A 24459-nucleotide genomic window follows, 5' to 3' on the forward strand; every position below is an offset into this window, starting at 1 on the left:
TCCAGACCGTTTCCCTTGTGCTCTTCTGTTTTCCACAATCAGCGTTTTGAATGTCCGTTCACGGAGGCACAGAAAGGACCGCAGTCCATTCCCGCTCTGTCCCTCCCGGCCCCCTTCTGAGCACCTTGACCGGGTGTGGCTCTGGTTCTGTAGCACCTGTGCCCTCAGGCTGCTCCCTGCCAGGAAAGAGCAGCCTGGGCATGAGTCCTGGCTCCAGGCTGCACTCTCAGGAGGGGCTTCGGTTTGCGGAACGCGCTGTGTGCTGGGCACCGACCTCTGACCTCTGCAGCTCCTCCGAGGTCTTCGCCCCCCGGGGTGGGAGCTTCTGAGCTGGAGGCTGCACCCCGGGGCGTTGGTTCTCAAACCTGGGCCCACCAGGATCGCCTGGGAGCTCTGACAAGCCTCCAGGCCTGGGGGCCCTGGATCTCTGGGTGGGGCTAGGGCAGGAGCAGGAGCCCTGTGGGCACCCAGAGGCCAGGACCTGCCAGGGTTTCTAGGCACCAAGAAGGCCCAGGGAACAGGCGCGTAAGCTTGGACAGGACCATTTATTGAGCTCCTCCCGTGCCCAGCAGCCCTCACACACACCCGGAAAGGGAGGGCTGTCGCCCACACGTGGGGAGCCCACTCAGAGCTGCCGAGAGGAAGTGGCAGAGCTGGAACCCAGCCAGGGAGCACCTGTCATCTGGGGAGGGAACGAGCCTCCCCAGGGAGCTCTCCCCGCCTCGGAAAGAGGCGGAGGATAGGCGTCCTCAGACACGCCGTCTCCTGAGATACACGGGGGCAGCTCTGACCGGCAGCCACTGCTGTGGTAGAGGCAAAGGAACCTCCTGGCCCCATCTTCCTCCAGACAGAAGCTTCTGGGGGTTTGGTCACTGCCTGGCCTGGAGGCTGCTTTAGGTGGGGTATTTTTTTTTAAAGAAATCCTGGGGTGGGGTGGGGGTAGGGAGAAGGGAACAGAGGAGAACAAACAAAAGAAATAAAAGAAGCCCTGGAGCTGCCCCGGGCCTGTCCGTCCTCAGGCGGACGGCTCTGTGGTGGGCGGAGTGGGTGGGGTGGAGAAGCAGGTCACTGCGGCCGCCTAGAGCAGGGGGACCTGGGAGGCCTCCCACAGGCGGCGGGCCAGCTCGCCCGCCTGCTGCACCAGCACGTCCACGGGGATGACCGACAGGTGCAGGGCCAGCAGCTCGTGACACTTGACGACCTCGGCCGGGTGGTCCTTGCTGTAGTAGCGCAGGAGCTTCCTGTGGGGGGGGTGGGGGGAGGGAGGGGGAGAGTGGGACAGGATTCAGAAGCAGCCACGGCACTCCCCCCACCGCCCCGACCCTCCCCCGGAGCCAGGGGCTCTCTGGCGCCTTGCAGACAGTCCCCTCACCAGTGCCAGCACCAGGCCAGCAGGTCTTCCCTTGCTGACCTCACCGTGCGAGGCCAGCCCCAGCCTGCCTCAGTCCATCCCTCCAGTCCCCCATCCTGGGTGGGGCCTGCGGACGGCGGCATCCTAATTAGAGCCACAGAGCCAGCAGGGAAGTCCCGGGGCCCCAGCACAGCTGTTTGCAAAGGCTGCCAAGAGGGTGACAACGGCAAGATGGGCAGGAACCCTAATGCTTCCCACTCCCTTTCTCATCGTGAGGAGCCTCCCACAGGGGTCTAGAGGCTCCCGGGGGGCGGGGGCACCTTGAGGTAGAAGCTGCTCCCCCATGTGGGAACGGCTACTTATCACCCAACCTCTGTGCGCCCGCGGCCCCAGCCGGGAGCACAGATCTGTCACCTGTAGTAGTCTCCTCCCAGCATGCCCACGGGCGCCGCGTCATCGGAGAGGACAGGCACCTCGGTTATCTGGAGTTTGTGCCCCTGGGGAGGAGGAAGGTCTGGCTCAGAGCGAGGGTGTGGTGGGAGGAACGTGTGGGCCAGACACACCGGGCTCAGCCCTGCCGGGTGTGTGCCTGGTGCTGGGAAGACCCGGACCTCTTTGTACTGCTCCCATCTGCGAATGGGGATATAAAAGCCCCAACGAGCAGCAGAGACGATGGGTATGAAGTTACGAGCATCAAGCCTGGCACATGAGGAGCTGGGTCACATGTCAGGAGGGCCACTGGGAGGTGCCCTGGGCGGTGCCACGAAGAGCAAAGCATTCCCCAAGGCCCGTCTCTGACGGCACCGGGGACTCTCAGGGTCGTACGGGGAGGGGGCGGGAATGGAGGTCCACTGGGCGCCCACTGGGTGCCGGGCCCAGGCACGGGGCCTGCCCAGCACTGAGGAGGTAGGTACACTTGGCTGGACTTCACACTAGGCCTCCTCCCCCTCGGCTTTACCTCAGCCCCGCGGTCGGCAAACTGCGGCTCGAAAGCCACATGCAGCTCTTTGGCCCCTTGAGTGTGGCTCTTCCACAAAATACCATGGTCTGGGGGAGTCTATTTTGAAGAAGTGGCGTTAGAACACTCAAGGGGCCAAAGAGCCGCATGTGGCTTGCGGGCCGCAGTTTGGTCATCCACACCCAGGAGGTTCTGAGACACAGATGGGAGCCTGCAGGCCAAAAGAGCCGAGCCTGGGCTCTGGCGGCATCGCCTATGGCCTCGTGACCAGCGTGGGGCTTGGTCTCCAGATCGTGAGCTTCTCCAGTGCAGACTGGGTCAGATGCCGGCCTCACCCATCGCACAGGCTGTGCGGCTGTGAGAACGGTGGTGAGACACTCCGACAACTTCACTGAGAAAAGGGACGGGCCGCCGCCTCAGGGTCGCCTCTCGCCAAGAGCAGAGAGAGAGTAGGGGACTAGGGGACAAGGGGACAAGGGGACAAGGGGGACAGGAGAACAGGGACCGAGGGCATGTGGGGGGAGAAGAATGGCCTTTAGGAAGCTGGAATAATGGTTAACGGTGACAAATGAGGAGAAAACAAAGGGAAACAGAGAAGGAAAAGGTGGGGGAGGGGAGGAGAACTAGAGGGGGAGGGAGGGAGGCTTAAAGAGGAAGGGAGAGGAAGACACGGGGACAGCAGAGGCAACCACCTTCCAGCCATGTCCATACACTGCAGTCACAGTGAGGTCTAGAGCAGTGTTTCCCAACCTTCTCTCATGATGAGAATCACCTGGTGGAGTTGTTAAAACACAGATTCCTGAATCCCAACTAAGAAGTGCTAAACTAGAATTTTTGGGAACATATAGGTAAAATTGTATACTTAACTAGTGCTCTAAGACAGATTTTATATACAGAGCACTAAGTTAGGTATGCAATTTTACCTATATGTTCTCAAAAATTCTAGTTTAGCACTTCTTAGTTGGGATTCAGGAATCTGTGTTTTAACAACTCCACCAGGTGATTCTCATCATGAGAGAAGGTTGGGAAACACTGGTCTAGAGAACCAGCCAAGAGGCAAGAGGCCCAAGCTATACTGTCAGCTGTGCCTTGGGCAGGCTGGTTCGTTGCTTGGAGCCTCAGTTTATCCACCTGCACAATGGGAACAACGGTGTGCCATGCTGTGTACGTGCAGTGGGTGATGCTGGGGCATCACCGAGGACACACACGATCTGAGCGGCCTCTCTCACATGGGGCATGCGTCCCTCTGTTCATACGTTACCTGAAGGTACTGAACACTGCCTTGAACAGCAGCTGGGTGGAGGGTCGCAGAGCTGGTGGGAAAGGGACCTCGGAGTTCTGGGTCTCAATCAGCTGTGCTCATCTGTGAGCTCCAGCGGGGACAAGAAGGGTGAAGGGACAGCCTGCGCACCGTCCGGAGAGAGGAACGGGAGTCCCCGGCGAGGAGAGCCGCACCCACCGTCTCGTTCTGGAACCACAGGAAGTAGGAGCAGAAGAAGTCCCCCTCCCGGAACAGCAGCGTGGTGTAGCCCTTCTGCAGGTATCTGCGCGCCCGCTGGATCAGAGACCACACCTGGGGGGGGGGGGGGGGGGAGGAGAGCAGATCAGAGACCACACCTGGGGGGGGAGGAGGAGAGCGGATCAGAGACCACACCTGGGGGGAGAGAGGAGGGGAGCTGATCAGAGACCACACCTGGGGGGGGAGAGGAGGGGAGCTGATCAGAGACCACACCTGGGGAGAGAGGAGGGGAGCGGATCAGAGACCACACCTGGGGGGGGGGGAGGAGGAGAGCTGATCAGAGACCACACCTGGGGGGAGAGAGGAGGGGAGCGGATCAGAGACCACACCTGGGGGGAGAGAGGAGGGGAGCGGATCAGAGACCACACCTGGGGGGGGAGAGGAGGGGAGCGGATCAGAGACCACACCTGGGGGGGGAGGAGGAGAGCGGATCAGAGACCACACCTGGGGGGGGAGAGGAGGAGAGCGGATCAGAGACCACACCTGGGGGGGGAGAGGAGGGGAGCGGATCAGAGACCACACCTGGGGAGAGAGGAGGGGAGCTGATCAGAGACCACACCTGGGGGGGAGGGGGGGAGCTGATCAGAGACCACACCTGGGGAGAGAGGAGGGGAGCGGATCAGAGACCACACCTGGGGGGGAGGGGGGGGGAGGAGAGCGGATCAGAGACCACACCTCGGGGGGAGAGAGGAGGGGAGCGGATCAGAGACCACACCTGGGGGGGGAGAGGAGGGGAGCTGATCAGAGACCACACCTGGGGGGGAGAGAGGAGGAGAGCAGATCAGAGACCACACCTGGGGAGAGAGGAGGGGAGCGGATCAGAGACCACACCTGGGGGGGGGGAGGAGGAGAGCTGATCAGAGACCACACCTGGGGGGAGAGAGGAGGGGAGCGGATCAGAGACCACACCTGGGGAGAGAGGAGGGGAGCGGATCAGAGACCACACCTAGGGGGGGAGAGGAGGGGAGCGGATCAGAGACCACACCTGGGGGGGGAGGAGGAGAGCGGATCAGAGACCACACCTGGGGGGGGAGAGGAGGAGAGCGGATCAGAGACCACACCTGGGGGGGGAGAGGAGGGGAGCGGATCAGAGACCACACCTGGGGGGGAGGAGGAGAGCGGATCAGAGACCACACCTGGGGGGGGGAGGAGGAGAGCTGATCAGAGACCACACCTGGGGAGAGAGGAGGGGAGCTGATCAGAGACCACACCTGGGGGGGAGGGGGGGAGCTGATCACAGACCACACCTGGGGGGAGAGGAGGAGAGCTGATCAGAGACCACACATGGGGGTTGAGGAGGGCAGCGCTGGCACCACGGACAGCGGGCAGCCTCGGTGGCCCTCTCCCCGCAGCAGGGGCAGGGGCAGAGCCGCCGGGGGCAGGAAGTACCCGGAGGAGAAGGAGCTGACTCTACTGCTCTTCTCTCCCCGGTGCCCAGGCACAGCCCGGCTCGGAGCAAGAGCTCAGTAACGGATTCCCGCTGGCTGGGCTACCCCTCCAGTTCCCGTGATGATAAAATAGATGCGAAAGCACTTCATATCCTGTTACCAGACACTCCGGCTATAAATGAGTGAATGCACCATTCAGGCCAAAGACAATGTCAACACAGGAGGAGACCAAGGGGTGGCCTCCTGGAACCCCTCCTGCCGTCTAGGGCTGCCCCTCCCGGGTCCTCTCCCCGGCTGGGAGCCTCTGACGTGGGTTCTAGGCTGGGAAGGTGTTGGTGAGGTGTTTGAGCTCGCAGGGCACCCTGACCCAGCACCTCTGCTCCGGGGGCCGGGTCCTAAGGAGGCCCACCAAGGGGTCTGATGGGAATGTGCCCGCGGACTACGCAACGTAGGTCCCACCACGTTCTCTGGCCTCGTTCCAGGACGTCCCGACGCTGCTGTGAGCTGAGGGGCGGCAGCGGGGACAGCCTGGGCTGGGGGAAGGCCCGATGGGCCCTCTCACTGAAAGCCTGAGTGGAAGGCACCCGGGATCCACTCCGAACCTGACCACAACGCAATGTCTAATTAAATCTGCAAACAAATGCACGGATTTGCTGTGTTTTCAGGAAAGCAGCTTGACAACATGTATCAATAACCTTAAAAACATTCCTCCCACTTGACTTAGTCATTCCATTTCTGGGAATCCACGGCGCGAAAGTAATCAGAGGTGAGGACAAAGACGGATGCACACAGGTGTGCGCCGCGGAGTTATTTATAGCAGCCAAAGCCTGGAACAATCTCCATGCTCGGCGTCGGGGAAATGGCTAAGTAAATTATGTTACACTCCCGTGATGGACTGTTGTGGAGCTGTTAAAAATCATGTTTATAAAGAATTAATGCCATGCGGAAATGCACCGACATAAAAGTGAAAATGTGGTAAACACAATTGCATAGACAGAAAGCGCTCAACTACATCAAACTGCACAGGAAAACGAGGAAATAAATGCACCCTGAGAGCCCGACTATCTCTGGAGAGAGGGATGGAGACGGAGAAGATGATGGTGGTGGTGATGGTGGTACCGGCAAATACGCAGTCAGTTCTCTCTGTTGTGTTGCACACGGTGCTGCGTCCTGTATGTGCGTCTATAATATGTGTTAATAGTGCCGCTATCCTCTTTCACAAACGAGGAAACAGAACGTAGGCTGAGCAGCACCCCAGCCACACGGTGGGAACAGGGTTTCGGCACAGGCCCCCTGACGCCCATCCGCTCTGAGCCTTTGGGCCACACCTCACTTGGGTGGAAAAGTGGGTGTGTCTCTGTGTGCACATAGTGTAGAAGGTGACCGAGGTCATCCCTTCTCCCGACTCTGAGTATGAGATGCCATGAAGAAGAGTCAGTTAAAGAGAATAAAAGAATCCCCAGAGAATGTTTCCTTAGCAGAAGCCATCTAGCTTTAGGTCTGACAGTCAGGTTGGCTAAGCTGTGTTTCTTCTTTGTTTTGTTTTACTCAACAAGCAGTACTTACTGGACACTTATAAATGGCAGCCCCCGGGGGCCAGCCCTGGCCACTTCTTCCCCTGGCCTCTGTTTAATCCAGAATATTAGCCAACACCCAGGAAGGTGCCCCCTGCATTGAGCAAGGCTGATCAGGGCCCGGGGGTGACAGACAAGCTGCTATGAGGTGCCTGCGGGGTTAGGATAGGTGCTGACAGAGGAAGAGCAGGGGTTAGGTGGGTGAGCTCCAGAACCCCAGGAGCCCCATCCCTCCCAGGCAGGGCCGAGGCCAGCAAGTCCTGTCCGCGGGGCAGTGAAGTGCCCGGATGGGCAGCGGTTACCTTGGTTCTGACGAAGGCAGCCAGGGGCCCCTTGCCCAGCTCCGATGAGGTCCTTTCTCCATGGCTGAGAGAGGGGGCCACCATCTGGCCGGTCGTGCGGTCCACGTAGATGAAGTGCACCAGGCCCGGGAAGTCCTCCAGGTAGGTTCAGGCAGAGTCAAGGTGCTGTAAGCCACAGCCAGGGAGGTGCTGTCCCTGACCCGGTTCCCTGGGCTCAGCAGTGGAGCCAGAGGCAGCCGGCCAGGGCTGCCCCTCTCCCAGTGAACCCCTGGGAAACTCTCTCCCAGACCCCTCTTTACCTCCAAACCCAAACCCCAGAAAGTCCTAAGATGCAAGTACAATGGATCCCCGACGTTGGCACAGTTAACATGGGGAGCTCTAGATGCAACAGGAACACGGTGTGTTCATGTTTTATGATTTTCACAAGGGACACATTTAAATTATTCACACGATGAGGCTGGCGGAGAGGAGAGCCACAAGGGTGCTGGGTGAGCCTAGCTGACCGCCACCCGCACACCTCACCGTGTCTGTTCACCTCTCACCTCGAGAGGCTGGAAGGCTGGGGTCAGACCCCCTGGTGGGCAGTGGCTGGCCCTCCCTCCTGCACTCTGGAGACAGACGCTGCCGGGGGCTGGAGACCAGACCCTTCCGAGATTTTCACGTAGGTAACGCTGCTTTATACCACGTTCCAGGGACGATCAATGCTCAGTACAACTAGTGGTCAGTCCGTAACAAAAGGGCCTAACAGATCTGGGACGTGGTTTCTAAAACACGTTTGTGCAGGCCTTCTCAGAGCCTCCCTGTTCTGCTGTGACCCGTGACCTCCGAGGAGGAGGACACGGCTCTCACACCGACCCGTCCCCAGCACCCCCGCCCCTGGAGGAATGCCCGTCCCCACTCTGCTGGTGGGACACCACCGACAGGGGTGAACGCTAAGGCTCTTACGAAGTCACTCTGGGACACCAGGGGCTGCTGGAATTTCAGCCTTGGGGCGCTCCTGCAGACAGAAACCTGGGACTGCTGCCTGTTTTTCAGAGAGGCAGGCGGAGGGACAGGCGGGCAGGGGCGGCTCCCGGGGGGGCGCGGGGCTCAGACGTGAGGATATGACACCATGGTGACGTTCCTCCTGCTCTTCACCAGCAGGAAGTCCTTCCAGTCCATCAGCTTCTCTCTGTGGGAGGGCAGGGAGCAGGGGTGTGGGGACGTGGGCCCCCTCCCACCCCGGCCCCCCAGGGCACCCACACTCACTGCATGAGCATCTGGACCTGGTCCTGCAGGTGCCGGGCCAGCTGCGGGCCCCCGCGGCTCGGGGCCGAGCCCAGGAAGCTCAGGCGGTAGATGGCGCAGAGCTGCCGCTTCACCTTCCCGCACAGCTGAAGCAGCCTGGCCGGGAGAGGGGCGTCACAGGGCGGGGCCCGGGAGAAGGCACTGGCCCTGGGGGCTACCCGGGCCTGCACTGACAGACACAGCGGGGACAGCACTGCGTCCTGCACGGTCACCCTGCACTGATGGCAGACGCGGCTGATGGAGCGCGCCTCACCCTCCTGGGCCCCGAGTAGCTTCCTCCCCAGGGTCTCCCAACATGGAGCTCCATGCACCTGGACGCAGTTCATGGAATTGGGTCCAACGTCATGGCTTATTTCCCCATAAAGAGAGGGGTAACGGGTTCGAGGCTGCACTGAAGCAGAGCTGAAGCTGGGCCGAAACCCAGGCAGAGTGTCCCTGGTGTTGGGTCCTCGTGGGCCTGCACCCAGACTCCAGCCAATCTGCTCCCAAACCTCCCTCCGGCGTCCGCAGCTGCACCCGCTCTCCCAGGACCCCGTCCCCTCAAAGGCACCTTCCTGAACACTCCCCCTCTTGGCCTGGAGGCAACTGGCCCCTCTGTCCAACCTGCACCCCCACCCAGACCCCACAACTCACTCCTGCGACGAGGCGGGGTCACTTTTGGAGAAGGCCTTGGTCTTGAACTCCTGCCAGGTGCTCTGCAGGAGGGCAGGGGCAGGGGACTGGTCAGCCTCCTGGTGGTGTTCCCTCAGTGAGGCCAGGCTCCGAGGGCTTCCTCGGGAGGCTTCCTGAGGACCCCCAGCTCTCTGCACCCGCTGCACACCATGCTCTTCGCTTGGCAGGTGCTCATTTCAAAAGCACATCCGTGGGCCAAGTGCTGGGCCCACTGCCTGGCTGGCACGGACACGCACACCAATGCTGCCAGGACAGGTAAGTGATTGGAGGGGGCACTGACGCTGAGAGGAGCCTGGGCGTCACCCTGCAGAGGACCCTGCACCTGAGGCAGCGCCACCGCGATGCCGGTGTCACTGAGACACTGAGCAGCTTCCGGCTGCTCCGGTGGAGACTCTGGGCCTGGGTCTGGCTTCACGGGCTCGGCCTCCTCCAGTCCAATCCTTCTGCCCAATTCCAGGTCAACTGTACGCAGCCAGTGACATAGCCTCCACCCCACTTCCTGCTGGGCTCCCCTCCCCCAGGCCCCGACCCTGTCTCTAAGCCACCAGGGTGTGTGTGTGTGTGTGTGTGTGTGTGTGTGGAGGAGGGGTGAGGGGGGGCAATTGGCCGCGTGAGACCTGCCCCCCAGTGAGGGCGCTGGGCACAGACGGCCTTTCCTGAGTCCTGGGCGGGCTCTGGCTCCCCAAGTAATCCTGGCCAAGTTGAGATCTAAGTTCCCCAGCTCCCTCCTCTAAAAAACGGGAATTATAACCTGTGTTCTGCCAAACTTACTTAAACACGCTCTGAAAATGTCAATGCCGAAGTTTTTGCTACAACTTCCTGACGATGAGCAGGATGGCAGCCCCGTGGTGGGCGGAGGCGGGCTGACAGCCCTCCGCCCGGCCCGCCCCTCCCCTCCCCGGAGGCAGGCCTGTGGGGCCGGGGCCTCACCTGAAGCTCCTGCCTCCCGCGGGTCTTGACGAACTTGTCCATCCGCTGGCGCAGGTCCCCGAGGAGCGGGTGGGAGCGCAGGGAGCCCCGGGCCTCCGGCCCCTCCCGCAGCTTCTTCTCCAGCAGCGAAAAGCCGTCCAGCAGCTGGTACAGGGCCAGGGCCAGCGGCGCGCTGGGGCTCTGGGGGAAGAGGCAGCGGGCAGGGGACGGCAGCAGGGGCCGGCGCGCAGGCCCAGGCCCGGGCCCGGGCAGGTGGGGCGCCCCTACCTTGGTCAGCAGCACCATGTTGATGCCCGGCCACAGGGGCAGGCAGTACATGGTGTGGGGCACCATGGGGCAGTACACCTCTTTCACACTGGCATCCAGGAAAATCCGTCTGGGGCAGGAGGGCGCCGGAGAGCCGGGGATCAGCGTCTGGAGTGTGTCTTCTCCTATCTGTGGAGGGAGAGGGGCTGTGGTGGGAGGGGCGGGGGGCCCGGCTGGCCTCCTCCCCGTCCTGGATCCACCCCCAGGGGCCCATTCGCCATGCTCCCTGTGAGCCGCGAGGAGCCGGAGCCTTTCAGCTCCAGGAAGTCCCGCTCTCCCGTCCCCGCGCTGTGCCCGTTCCAACGTCTGCCTCTCCCTCAGCTTCTCCGGGCCTTTCCGCCCAGAGGCAGGGCTGGATGCCACGCAGGGGTGGTGGGTAGAGAAGAGGCAGAAAAGGCAGGAAAAACAGACAAGGGTGGACTGGGGGCAAGAGGCGCCCTCCCCAGGTCTTCACAGAGATGAAGGCATTGAAAAGTTTAAGTCTGTCATTTCAACCACCTCAGAGTGCCCACCGGGGGAAACCGAGGCACTGAACGACCACATGAGCGAGACCCCAGGCCCACTGAGGCCCTAAGAAAGCCTGTGGTGGGGAAAGCTGAGAAGTGAGGAACCCGTTAGAGATGCCTCCCTGTAAGGAGGCTCTGCAGGCCTCGGATAACAGCGGATGCGGACACAGTGGCTGCGGTTTGCTCGGTAAGCGACGGCACCGCGGTGGGCGCACAGTGCCAACCACACTGCTGAGGAGGCCTCACAAAGGAGAAGACGCTGAAGGCAAAGTGTAATGAGCCACGTTAGGAAAGGAAAAAACATGCATGTAGCGTGTGTGTGTGTGTGTGTGTGTGTGTGTCCTGAGAGAGAGCAGTCCTTTTCCATACTTTACTTTCGTCTTTCCCAGCTTTTCTACAATGAATATATTTACATTTTCATCTTAAAAAAACGTTACAAATTGAGCTGAACTTTCACTCTCCAGTGAGGAGTGGGGATTTCTCAGGAGCTGAGGTCTCCCTCCACTCCTGCCCCCGCCACCCCCCGCCACCCCGGCCTGGGGCTGAGCTGTCCTGGCATCGACAGCCCGGAGGTGGCAGGCGTCACTCAGAGGTAAACCTCGGAGTCCCCAAGGATCACTGCACATCTAGGTCAGCTGGTACCCCGGGCCATCCCCTCCCCGAAAACTCACCTGGATCAGGGAATCATCTGTGGGTGGGGTTCCCCCGTCCGTCCAGATGGTGCTACCTGCAGCCACAGGTGATGAAATAACACAAATAATTAGAAACTATAAATAATGGCGCAGCGGCACACCAGAAGGGCGGGTGGAGCAGGCATGCCCCCGCCCCAGCTACTCGCACACCCCTGGCTGGGGGAGCCCTTGGCAGGGGCTGGAGCTGCACTGCCCTTCCCACCTCACCCCAAGCCGCCCAGGGCCTGGCCTGAGAAGAGACGCTCCCCCAGGGCCCGGTGCTGGGAGCACCTGCCGGAAGATGCACCTGGCAATGGGGGGGCACGTCCCTCAGCCCCCTCCTTCCCCCTTGCTTCTGCCCCTTCAGCCCCTTCCTGGCTGTAACACTGACTGGCCACTAGGAGGCAGCACACGGCCCACATTTCCCCATCTGTTTAGTCAATCAGCAAACTGTTACTGAGCACCTACCTACTGTGTGCTGGGAACTGAGCTAGATGTCCCTCCCCAGGACATCTCACAAAAACCCATGGAACCTACCACACCTTGGAAATGTTGTATGTGTGTAACAATAGTGTTCTCTCAGTTTACTGCAAACAACTATCATTTATCACCGTGTTTCTCTGGGGGAGGTCTGCTCCTGGGTCTCACACACCGGACTGACAAATGGACCAGTGCACTGGAGCCCTCTGTAGGCTGTGATTCTGTGCCCTGCGGAATGGCGTCACTGACAGCTCCGAGACTAAAACACGGACGCCCCCGAGAGAAAGGGGAGGGAGGAGGATCTGGAGGAGTGAGGGGAGGGCATGTCAAGGGCCACCCCAGGGGGTGCTTCCCGCTGTGCTTTGGGCTCTCGGAGAGGCGGAGAGGACAGCCGTGGGCCTGGCCTCAGAGAAAGGTGTGAGCGTACTTGAACGGGGTCAGGCCCTTGGGGGCCGGCTCCCTGCAGCCCATCCCAGGACCCGAAGTTAGGAACTGCTAACCCCGTGGCTTTTAACTGTGGCCGCACACGAGACCTTTTAAAAATCCCGACGCCTAGGCCCCGGAGTAGTCCAATTAAAGTAAATTTTTCCTTTATTTCTGTTGGTTTACACAGGTCAGATATAAACTATAGACACTGAATCTTTATATTTTAAATCACTGCGCTTGAAATCAAACGATTACTACTTAATTTTAATTACCTGGTTACTTAGTAATTACAAAAAAGAAAGAGGAAGCAGAGAACACACATACGAGAGAATGAATTTTTAAGTGGAATCAGTGTGTCCTGGACAGTTTAGCGATCACCTGAGTGGCCTGCCCAGCCCTGAATTCCAGCGGGAGCCAGGCGGGCAGCCGGAGGGGTGGCTGCAGACGGAGTCCCGTACTCTAGAAATCTGGGTGTCTGTGCCTAGGCCCTTACAAGACAGGGGTCCACTGAACCCCCAGACAGACTCCCCAAGGCTGCCACCTGGCATCTGTCTCCCCGCTCCACGCCCCCTCCCCCCAGGTCTCACCTGAACCCGAGCTCCGCTCCCCGGGGGAAGGAGCGGGGGTGAAGTACTCCTCAGGGAGGGAGCTGTCTGTCTCCTGGGGGAGAAGGGGCAGCTTGGCTGAGGGCTCCCCCCGCCCCCCCGCCCCCGCCCCCCCGCAGGCACACGGCACGCACAGTCCCCGTGGAGCTCCGGGGGGGGCCTGCGGAACCAGGGCTCCAGGCCTGCTGCACGGGGATGTTCTGGCTGCTCGGCAGCCTCCGCGGGGAAGGCTGCGACAGGACAGGACACCGGTTAGAGCCCGTCTGACGGGCTCCTCCCACGGTCCTCCACTCCCAGCTCTTCCCAGTCGGCCATTGGGCAGAGGCGCAGGTGCGACCGGCTCCCAGTGTGGCCTCCCTTCCCAGGCATGTCTCGGGTCTGGGTGGTCTAGTCTTTCTCCAGAACCACTGCCGTTCCCTCACGCCGACACCAGACCACGGACGAGCAGGAGGATGGGACGGTGGGGGTACAGAGAGTCCCTGCCTCCTTTATTCCTCAAAGCCACCCTGAGAGGTGGATGTCATCGCTGCCCCACGGCACAGATAAGGCAACTGAGGCTCAGAAGGGGTGAGTATCTGCCCGCCCACATCGCTGATGGGGAAGCGGGGACTACCTGACTCCAGAAAGCCGCACTTTTAACCACGTGCATTACAGAACTCTCCTTCTAGAAAGCAGCAGGAAAGGCCTGCCCAGCCACCAGCCCAGAACTGAGACTCAGGAACCCCGGCCGCCCCAGCAGCCTGCCGGCACCCCGCGGACAGGTTTTCCTCGCATCCCCGATGGCCCCCCTGCTGCCCAGAGGCTGCCCGAGACCTGAGTGTCATCACCGTCGTCCTCCTGGCTGGGGTAGAGGTCCTGCACCAGCAGGATGAGGGCCAGCAGGTCGGCGGGGCGCAGGGAGCTGGCACTGTGGCTGCAGAGAGAGCAGGCGGCTGGTCAGCACGTGCCCAGGGCCCTGGGGGGCAGCGGACGAGGACAGGGCGGGTTATGGAGATCGGCCGTGGTCCCTCAAGGAGTTTACGACTGCGCCAGCTGATCCCCCCGCCCCCCCCCCCCCCCCGCCTTCTGGAGAAAGGCGGTGCAGGTAAAACTCAAACTTGGCTGTGTTAAAAACAACCATCAATGGGAACCACCAGGGACCAGGAAGTCCTAAATTCGGAGTCTGAGACAGGATTCCCCGGAGCAGGACTTCAGAGAGAGACTGGGCTGCGAGGGCTGAGGAATCTAAGAATGTGAGAAGCTGCAGGAGAGAGACAGGCGGGTCTTAGAGGTTTTCTTGGCCTGGGAGGTGTGCCTGGCAGACGGGGTGATGGAGGGGCCGGGGCCTGGCCACCGGGGGCGTCCGCAGCTGTGGACCCGCCGGGGAGGGTGTCTCTGTCCGGCCCCGGGGGAGAGGGAGGACAGGCCTCCGCCCCGGGCCGCGCTCACCTGGAGTAGAAGGCCAGCAGCTTGGAGTGCACCAGCAGGAAGGCGTGCAGCGCCTCCTCGCCGGCCCGCGCGGGGCTGGCGTTCACGGCCTGGACCACGTGCCGCTCCAGCGCCTCGATGCACAGCTCGCAGAGCTGCGGGTGGATGAGCCGCTCCACGGCCTGGCCCCGCGGGCGGGAGAGGGGCGCGTCACCGCCGCCCGCGCCCGCCCCCGCCCCGGCCCTGCACTGAGCACAGACGCTTGGGAACAGAACCGGGAGCTCAGACCAGCAGGGACCCTGGCTGAGTTTGGGGGGGGGGGGGGGTCGGCCTGCGCCCTCACTTGTTAGAGGGATGAAAGCCTGGTCTCACGGCGGCACGGCCCCTCTGACCTGACCCTCCCCGGCCCGGGGCCCCGCGCCCGCGTCACCTCCACGGCGAAGCCCTGCTCCCGCTCGCGCAGGCGGCCGTGGGTGCGCAGCAGGCTCTGGAAGTGCTCCCACACCTGGACGCGCTGCTCCACGTCCGGGGGCCGCAGCCTGGGGGGAGCACGGGGGGCGGGGGGGGGGGTATGAGCAAGCTGGTGTCCCCATGGCAACCGCGGGGCGCAGTCCTAGATCCCTGGAGCTCCTGTGACCTGACAAGTAACAGGCGGAGCCGAGAAGCACGGAGGCCGTGCTGGGGCCATGGCCCGGGCAGGGAGAGGGGTGCTTGCTGGGCAGGAACCACCGGGGTGGCGCCTGAGAAAGCTGCTGCCTTTCCCGGCTCTCACATGCAGAGGTGACCGGACCCGGGCTAGAGGCCCAGAGAAGCGCAGGGAGGAGCTGGGGGTGCGGGGTGCACACTATCCGGCCTCAGGAGGGCGCTGGGCAAACGCCGGGGCGGACCGGCCGCGGGGACTCACTCCTTCCGGATGAGCTGGCCGTCCGCGGTGACCAGCCCGAAGTGCACCTCGAACAGGAACTTGAGCACCCGCAGCTTCTGCCGCAGGTCCCCCTCGGCCTCCGAGCGGTCGCCGTTGATGGCGATGAACAGACATTCTCCGAACTGCGGGCACAGCCGGCTGGCGTCAGCCAGCCCCGGGGGCGCCCCTCACCGGCCCCGGCCCCGGGGAACGGCGAGGGGGCGATCGGGTGCAGGGGAGTACCGATAAGACCGCCCGCGGGGTCAGGGGAGGGGAACCTGGGCCCCGGGGCCTCACGCTCACCAGGTGAAGGACGTAGAGGGAGCTGCCGTTCTCCGTGGAGAAGCAGGTGTACGTGTCGGAGAGCTTCTCCAGCATCGTCATGGAGGAGATGATGACCGGGGCCAGGAGGGTGCTGAGCTGGTCCTCCAGGGCCGGGAGCTGCGAGAGGGGAGAAGACCCTGCTCGAGTGTGCCAGACCAGGGGACAGGGAAACGGACAGCGCCGGCCTGGCCACCAGGGGTGTCCACGGCCTTAGACCTGCCGGGAGGGTGTCACTGTTCGGACCCGAGGGGGCGGAAAGACACTGCCTCCAAACCTGGGTGCGGTTAGGAAGGCCGGGAAGGGCTGGCCCTGAAGGCGGAAGGGAACGCGAAGGGAGGCGGCCATGTTTCCAGTGTGCGGTACGTGGGCATCTGGAGGAGCACTGGCAGCACGGAGCGCAGCCGGGCCCTCTGCAGGGGGGGCCTGCGGGGGGCGATGCAGCCGAGGAAAGTGGTCAGAGAGCGGGCACAGACCCAGGTGCGAACATGTTCACTGATGCATCGTTCACAGTAGCCGGCAACTGGGAGACAGGGAAGTGTCCAGTGCCAGAGGGGCATTAAATAAATAACAGCTCATCTAAATGATGGAAGAATAGACAGCCACCTAAAGTAGTGGAGTGTTTCAACGATGTGGAACATTCCTCTGATACAATGTTATGTTTAAAACAAAACAAAACGAAAGTGTGGTCCGACTGGTTGAGCACCCACCCATAAAACGGGAGGTCACGGTTCGATGCCCTGTCCGGCCACACGCCAGGCTTGTAGACTGGATCCCTAGTAGGGGACGTGCAGGAGGCAGCGATAATTCTCTCTCGTTACTGATGATTCTCTCTCTCCCTCTCCCTGTCTCACTCTGAAATCAATAACAACATATATATGTTTGTTTTTTTTAAAGGTGTGAATATTCTGTATCTTAAACTGTATAAAAAGCATTAAAATATTAAAAAAGTCAACACTGTTAAATTTATTACTTCTGAACAGAGGGACCTGTGAGTGATTCTTCCTACTTTTTATATAATTCTCCTCCCCTGTTTCCACAACAAGCATAATTTTACTTTCATAAGCTCTCCCCCGACTCATTCTCTCTGCAATCCCAACTAAAAAACAAAACAAAAAAGAGGAGGACACATTAGTAGAGAATCTGTGAATAGAATGGGATAAGGCCAGCGGAAGGACCACAGCTGAAATTCACACTGGAACCCAAGGAAGGGAGGAGCACGCTGGCCGGCCCCAGCTGATGCCGGATCTGACTGCAATGTGGAGAAGGCAGGGTCCTGACCCGGAGCTGGTGAGATCTGCAAGGAGCTAAGGAAGCCCTCACCAGGAGAAGCAAAACAGGCCGCTGGCGAGAGGCCGGGGGCAGCATTAACGTATGAGCTGGGCGCAGCGCGCGGCTGATTTTCTCCCAATGTCCTCCACATCAGGAGCCAAGGTCTGTGCCCAGCGGCTGCAGAACCTGCCGGTGAAGCTTAGACAGTGGCTGCTTCTCATCATTCAGGTCCCAACTCAGACAGCCTCTCACCCAACCACGCCCAGGCCACCCTGTCCCAGTCACTCCCCATCTCACACCTGGTGTAAGCGTTTCTGACCATCCATCACTCCCTGAACTCATGGTGCTTCCTTGGTTCACTGTATGTCATCCCTTTTTGCCCCCTAAGTCCGTGAGAGCAAGGTCTCACTGCTCTGCCTCCAGAGACCGGCACATAAGAGGTTCTCAATTCATATTTGTCTGAATATCCTTCCAGATAGGCAAATGTTGAATTATTCACGTGCCATAATTTTCTAGAACTGTCATGAATGAATTATGTTAATAGGAAAGTCACTTAAAAATCTAGAGTGTGTATAGCAATTCATGTTAAAAATAGTAGTTTTTTCTGCAGGTGTAGCCAGAATTTTTGGGAGGAGATAAAAATCTTTGGTGTAGCCGAGTGTAAAGGGACATTCTCATACTAGTGGGTAGAATTGCAGAGTGGCACACTCTCTTTGAATGGTTTCTGTTCTTAGGAATCCATCCCAAGGAAGTAGTAAGACATGAGGTAAAATTCAAGCACAAGTTCCCTACAGTAATAGTTATAGAAAACTAGAAGTGCTATGCAAGCCAGCATTGAGGAAATAGTTAAATAAATGCATGCATTTATTCATACGCAGGAATATGTTTCCAAGAGCATTTATGCTTTTGAGAATATTTAACAAAATGGAATAAGCTTTAGATATGATGGTAAGTGAAAGAAACAGAAAATAAAACTGTAAACATGGCATGATCCCAACTATATATAAGGTCTGCTAAGCCACACCGCCTGGCTGCTGGGGCTCAGTAGATTGAGCATTGTCCTATGCACCGACAAGTTGCTGGTTCAGTTCCCAGTCAGGGCACATGCCTGGGTTGCGGGCTCAATCCCCAGTGTGGGGCCTGCAGGAGGCAGCTGATCAGTGATGATCTTTCATCATTGATGTTTCTCTGAGGTCAATGAAAATATATTGAAATAAGTAAAGTAAATAAAATGTAGAGAGGAAAATATATGAGTAAAAATAATAATCTGAGTTTTAAAATTGAATGTTCATATGCAAAAAAGAAAATTACTTTAATCTATACCTGATACCATATTAAAAAAATTCAAAATGGATCATTAGACCTAATATAGAACCTAAAACTATAAAATTTCTGGAAGAAAATACCAGGAGAACTCTTTGTGATCTTAGGTTGGGCAAAGATTTCTTAGATATGGCATCAAAAGCATGATCCATAAAAGCAAAAAAAAAAAAAAAAAAGATAAATTTAAATTATCAAAATGGATGCAAAGATAAGACACAAATTGGAAGAAAATACCTACAAAACATCTATCTCCTTGGATTTACATCCACAATACATTAAGAAACTCTCAAAACTCAATAAAAATAACAACCAACCCAATAAACTGGCAATAGATTTGTACAGTTCATTAAAGAAGATATAAGAATGGCCAATAAGCACATGAAAAGATACACAAAATCATTAGTCATTAAGGAAATGAAAATTAACACACAACGAGATTCTGTCATGAACAAATTACATTAATAGAAAAGTCACTTTCTGTAAGATACCGATCAGAGAGACTCAATACATTTACAAAGAGTGACCACGGAGGGGCCAGCAGCTACCGAGGGCATGGAAGTCTTCCATTCTACCAGGGGACTGTTAAATGGCACAACCTTGTGAGGAAAGCTGGGCGGCAGCCTCTTAAAAAGTTCAACACACGCCAGCACGATCCAGCCACACTCCCCTAGGGATTTCCCTGACGAGCCAGTGAAAGCTGCTCTACATGGAAGTACAAACTGGAAACATCCCGCATGCTGCTCCCACCAGCAGGTACGTGGCTGAACCACCTGTGGCTCAGGGTGAGAACAGACCACGGCTCAGCCGTGGAAGGGGGAGAACTGCTGAGACACACACAGTGCAAGAGGGGCGGAGTCTCAGTCAGGCCGCGTCAAGGAAGCCAGACCAAACCAAAACCAAACCAAAACCAAACCCAAACCCAAACCCAGCCTGGTATCTACGGCAAGATTTCATTGTAAAGGTCTACAAATACAAACTGGGCTATTATGTCAGAGCGCGGATCTGTGGTTGGCCTAGAGGGGGGAGGTGAAGGAAGCTCACAAATTTGGGGGATGGTGGATACTGTCCATTTTATTGATTGGATGGAATTGCAGACATGTACATATTAAAGCATATCAGATTGTACACTTCATGTTCAGATTACAGTATGTCCATTATACCTTAATATAGCTGTCATAAAAAGTAACGTGTTAAGATGATGCTAAACTTTTTAAGTAAAGAAAAGGGTAAGATCAAGTTTCCCTGCTGTGTGATTACAATTCTACATCCTCCTGCCCTCACTTAGCCAGTCAGCTCTGGGGGAAGGAAGGGGAGGGAGGTGCGAAGACACACAGTTTCTGGCCCAGCCCTGGAGGGTGGGCAGGTTCTCCTGCCGCCCGTCCTCCTGGTAGTTCTGTTTTGTCCCCTCCCGTCCATCCCACACTCACCTCTTCTCCCTCATACTCCGACTGCCCAAACTTGAGCCGCAGACTCTCTTCAAACTCCTTGTCTGTCCAGTAGAAGAGGACCTCTGCTCCCTCTGTGGCCACCAAGACGCACTTCATCTGCCGGGAGAAGCAAGGTCAGGGTTGCCTCCCGGCCCCCTCATCCTTCAGCTTGGCCTGAGTGAGGAAGAGGACCGTGACCCCAGCAAACATCTACTGAGCCCATATGGTGCACCATGGCCGGGGCCTCCTGGCGTTCTTTCTTCACGCCCTCTCAGCCACCTGCTGAGACAGACACCTTCTGCCAAAACCCGTTTGGCTCAGTGGATAAGAGTGTAGGTCTGCAGACTGAAGGGTTCCGGGTCTGCAGACTGAAGGGCATGTACATTGGTTGTGGGCACATCCCTGGTGGGGGGTGTGCAGGAGGCGGCTGGTCGATGATTCTCTCTCATTGACGTTTCTAGCTCTCTATCCCTCTCTCCTCCTCTCTGTGGAAAATCAATGAAATATATATTAAAAAAAAATAGACAGACACCTTCCGTTCCTTCCCTCTTACAGAGCACCCAGTGGCACGGCTTCAAGTGGCAGAGATGGGATCCTGTCTGACACCACGGCTGGGGCTCTTTCCTGGGTCTTCTGACCCCCGGGCCTCTGGGACCAATCGTGAGGAAGGTCCCAGCTCTCGACCTGGACACGAGTCCACTACACAGGGAGGCAGGCAGTCCCGGGGCGCACGGCAGACAGGGCCTGTGCTGGGACAGAGGGCGGCTGCTGAACCTCCCTCCGGGCAGTCCAGAGGTGTGTTTCTCCTCAAACCAAAGAACAGCCCATCAGGATTGGATTCAGCACTACAGGAATTTCACTCACACGTTCTTGCTCTGGGCGGAAAACAGAGGCTGCCTGACCTTGTCCACGTTCCTTCTCACACCTGCTTAGCTGCTGAGTCCGTGTCTCTGGCCCCATTGAATCCCATTCCCCCGCCACCCACACATGTACCTTCGTGCCACACATTTTAAGGCTTATTTATATAAAGTGTGTTTTCTTATTCACCAGCTGGTCGATTCTTAATTCGGAGCTCCCTGCCCTGTGCCTTGGCCCCCTGGGTGCAGCAAGACGTCAACCCTCTCGACCCTGGAGAAGCCCACCCAAGCCTGGGAAGGCCAGATCTCTCAGGCTGGTGGGTGCAGCTCAGAACCTCAGAGAGGAACTTCAAACCTCCTCATGCACCGCAGTGTGCCACACGGACGTGATCACGTCGCACGTGTGCTAAGACATGACACGGGTTAGGAAGGAAGCTGAGTTTTCCATGAGTGGAGGCCCAGCTTCCTTAATGGGATCATAGAGTCTCGAGGTCTCAGACTCTTACTCTACGTAGGATCCCCTATCTGAGCAGCTTAGGGGTCCTTACTGAATTCCCTCCAAATTTCCAATTGGTTTATCAACTCTAACGCAGAGCACCTGGCCTCAAGGTGTCTCCAGCCCATCCTCACGGAATCGCTAAGCACCAGGCAGGGATTGCGAGAACACGGAGTGCGAAGAGGTTGCTGGATGAGGGCATCTGGACCTGGAAGAGGCGCGGGGACTCCCAGGCCAGCCGGATGTGGGGTTGGGGTACGGTGAGCTATGGAATCAAGGCTGTGGCCCACAGCACAGAGCCCCTGTAGGCTGGTAAGGCTGTGGGAAGGGCGTGCTGGCCATCGGTGGGTGAGGTCAGGTTATGGAGGCAGGTCCCCTGGAGTGGGATAATGAGGCCAGGAGAAGTGTAGCCTAGAGACACAGCAGCAGACCCTGATGACTGCCTGGATGCAAGGGAGGACGGAGAGAGTAGGCAAAGGTGAATTCAGGGGCTGAGGAGAGGGCTCTGCAGAGCCTGGGAGAGCTCAATCACTGCCTGCCTCGCTCTGTCCAGCTCCCTCAGCCTCAGAGCGGGTGCTTCCCGCCTCCGGCTGCCCCAGGTATGGCAGAATTATCTACCTTGGTACGGAGCACAGCAGTTTCCAGTCAGCCAGAGGTTCAGAAAGGGCTGCAGTGGACAGACCCTGCGACCAGCTCATGGAGAGCAGCGTAACGTTCTGGGCCCTGCAAATGCTTAAAACAGAGAGCTCATGAGGGCAAGCAGTTCTGACTGTCCTAGTTCCTGGGAGTGGACAAGGTGGTGAAGGACCGTGAGGTCACAGCTCTGGCTCTGGCTCTGCGGCAGTCTGCTCAGAACATTTCCCACAGCCAGGTATCGGAGTGCCCTTGGAAATTAAAACCGGACATATAGCAGGTGCCCCCCAAACATTAATTCCCACCTACAGTTTCCTCCCAAGCACTCTCATTTCTCTGTGGATCCTGCAGAGCCACGTGTGGTCAGCAAACCCACTCCAGTCCCCGGAAAAAGGAACCTGACACCTGGTTCTCGTTTTGGCTTTGCCAAGGCCCTTAAACCTCCCAGGGCCTCAGACTCCTCGAGGAAGGGGAACCCCTTGCTGAACTTCCCTATGAGGTTAGAGTGGGGGAGTCACGTGGCAGGAGGGCCCTTACAAGGAGGTGTGTGGGGAGGGTGTCTTTCTTCTTATGCCCCAGGTGCCCTTCATCAAACAATAGGATGAACTAAATCATTCACATTTTGATGGTAAAAGGCAGGGGTAATATAAAGCTTTAGCTTAATTAGGATGAGCCAAGAAATGGCTTTTAGAGGCTCAGCATTTTTTTTTTTTTTTTTTTGCAACAGAACTGGGACTCGCTGCTACATCACAGGCATGCCTGGGCTTCATGCCGCATTCCCAGGAGCACGGGAATGTTTCTTGGTGAACATTAGGTTCTCTTTTTGTTCTTCCAAAAGGCGGATAAGAGGCCCTCCCGGTGTCATTCCCTGTTCTCTCTCCCCTGCGCTCAGGAGGGAACACGGCCTCGATGGGACTCTGGCCAGCGCCCCTCACCCCGGGGCCCATCTCACACCCACCCAGCAAGCGGCCGCTCGCAGCGCGGTCTGGGCCGGCCCGGGGGCCGGGGGCCGGGAGGGGGGGCCCGCGGGGCTCCCGCCCCGCAGCCTTCCATCGGCCCCGCACTCTCCAGTCCGGGCAGCAGCGTCACCCCCAGAGCCCCTCGCACCTCGCAGCTACCCTGGGAAGAAGGCCGGGCTGGTGGAACCCGCCCACTTCGTGGCTGCAGAAACTTTGGCTCCGAGGAGTGCAGCGACGGGCTCCCGGCCACACGGGCGGGCGAGGCGGGGACGGGGCCCGCTCCCCTCTTCCGGGGCCGCGCGCTCCCGAGGCAGGTCCGCCGCCCACGGAGCGGGCAGCCGAGGGCCGCGCCGGGACGGTCCGAGGGGGCCCCACGAGCCAGAGCGCCGCTCAGCCGGCCCCGCCCCGGGCGCGCTTCCGGGTGGGGCCACGTGACCACCCACGTGACCGCCCGCCCGGCCGCTCTGTGGGCGGTGCCGCTGGTCCGGGCGGGCTGCTCCGCGCTGGGAGCGCCGGCCCCTGCAGACCCCGATCCCCTTCCTGTTGTCCTGGAGCAAGGAGATGAGGCTCCAAGGATTGGGGGCCTCACCCACAGCCCCCAGCGCTGCGCCCCGCACTGTGCTAAGCCCTCCCCCTGGCCTCAGTCCCTGCGATGCCCCGTGGAGGCCCTAGGAACAGCCCCATTTAGCTTCGTGTCACCGGAGCGGAAACTGAGGCCTAGAGATAACCACTTGCAGAGGGGCCCGGTTTGGGTGAGAACCAGGTTCCGGGTTCCAAGCCGGTCCTTTCCCACTGACGGGCTTTACTTCTCAGCAAGAGCCGCTGGTTCCCTGGCCTCCTGGGGAGGGACCGCCTGCAGGAGGGCCCAGCTGCCCCCCAGTGCCAGCCCCGGAACTTCTTAGTCCATGGGGGGGGGGGGGGGGGGAGGGAGAGAGGATTTCACAGTAGCGACTTTGTTTTGAACCCGAGTTTGCAAGATTTTCTTAAATTATGTGTGTACTGCCAAAGCCGGTTTGGCTCAGTGGATAGAGCTTCAGCCTGCGGACTGAAGGGTCCCAGGTTCGATTCTGGTCAAGGGCATGTACCTTGGCTGTGGGCACATCCCCAGCAGGGGGTGTGCAGGAGGCAGCTGGTGGATGACTCTCTCTCATTGATGTTTCTAACTTTCTATCTCTCTCCCTTCCTCTCTGTAAAAGATCAATAAAATATATTTTTTAAAAAATTGTGTGTATACTGGAGGTGGGGAGAGCTGATAAAGGTTATGGAAGGTACTACATCCCCGCCCAAGTCACCCCTCAGTGTCCTGGAGTCTCCTAGGAGCTTTGAGTGCAGCCCAATAGGGGATGACTTTGAGGGAATGTGTAGGACACAGCAGATAGAGCACACCCCCTCTGCCCCTCCCCTCCAAAGGCAGGGGCCAAGAATTAATGCCTCCTCCCCTTCCTCCATTCACTGCCATCCCTGGCAGCCCACCTCAGGGCCCAACCCCCCATCTACAGCACAGAGCCCCATTGCAGGCATCTGCCTCCGGTCCATAGTCTAGGTCTTCGGGCTGTGCACTCCTTCTTCTGTTATTTCCACTCACCATGTTTCTCTTTTGTGTCAAACCCTTCATAAGCATGCATTTCAGTGATTGAATACATCTCATCAAGTGGATATGCTATTTATTCTCCACCCCCCTCCCTCTAGTCCATTTCCCATCTGCCTTGTATGAGGGCTCCAATTTCTCTACGTGTTCGCCAAAGCTTGTCGTTTTTTAACTTAGCCATCCTCAAGGGTGTGAAGTGGCATCTCATGATTTTTATTTGTATTTCTCTAATGCTAATGACATTCAGCATCTATTCATGTGCATTGCAGCAATTTGTATGTCTTCTTTGGAAAAATG

General features: G+C 58.5%; 1 protein-coding gene across 8 annotated transcripts; it reads right to left on the reverse strand.

Annotated features, from left to right (window-relative positions):
* Positions 1-542: 542 nt before the first annotated feature.
* On the reverse strand, positions 543-22990 carry HPS1 (HPS1 biogenesis of lysosomal organelles complex 3 subunit 1). Of its 8 annotated transcripts, none has more exons than XM_084904082.1 (20): positions 22723-22990; positions 21601-21705; positions 19630-19746; positions 15590-15727; positions 15287-15429; positions 14813-14921; positions 14404-14564; positions 13789-13888; positions 13110-13205; positions 12958-13030; positions 11465-11520; positions 10249-10416; positions 9982-10161; positions 9013-9110; positions 8341-8475; positions 8198-8263; positions 7093-7237; positions 3769-3882; positions 1766-1848; positions 543-1241 (listed from the first exon to the last, which is right to left on the reverse strand). In XM_084904082.1, exons 3-20 carry the CDS (start codon positions 19744-19746, stop codon positions 1079-1081), a joined length of 2145 nt encoding a protein of 714 aa, XP_084760208.1. In that variant the 5' UTR covers positions 21601-21705; positions 22723-22990; the 3' UTR covers positions 543-1078. The 8 variants fall into 8 exon arrangements, 6 of the variants coding, with proteins under 6 accessions (XP_084760208.1, XP_084760207.1, XP_084760206.1 ...); XM_084904081.1 differs by having other exon boundaries at positions 21601-21714; XR_014796798.1 differs by lacking the exons at positions 21601-21705; positions 22723-22990 and adding an exon at positions 19862-19956 and having other exon boundaries at positions 7093-7233; positions 9013-9074.
* Positions 22991-24459: the final 1469 nt, after the last annotated feature.

The sequence above is a fragment of the Pipistrellus hanaki genome (genome assembly GCF_964339955.1).
Source record: "Pipistrellus hanaki genome assembly, chromosome: 14".
NCBI classification, from domain to species: Eukaryota; Metazoa; Chordata; class Mammalia; order Chiroptera; family Vespertilionidae; genus Pipistrellus; species Pipistrellus hanaki.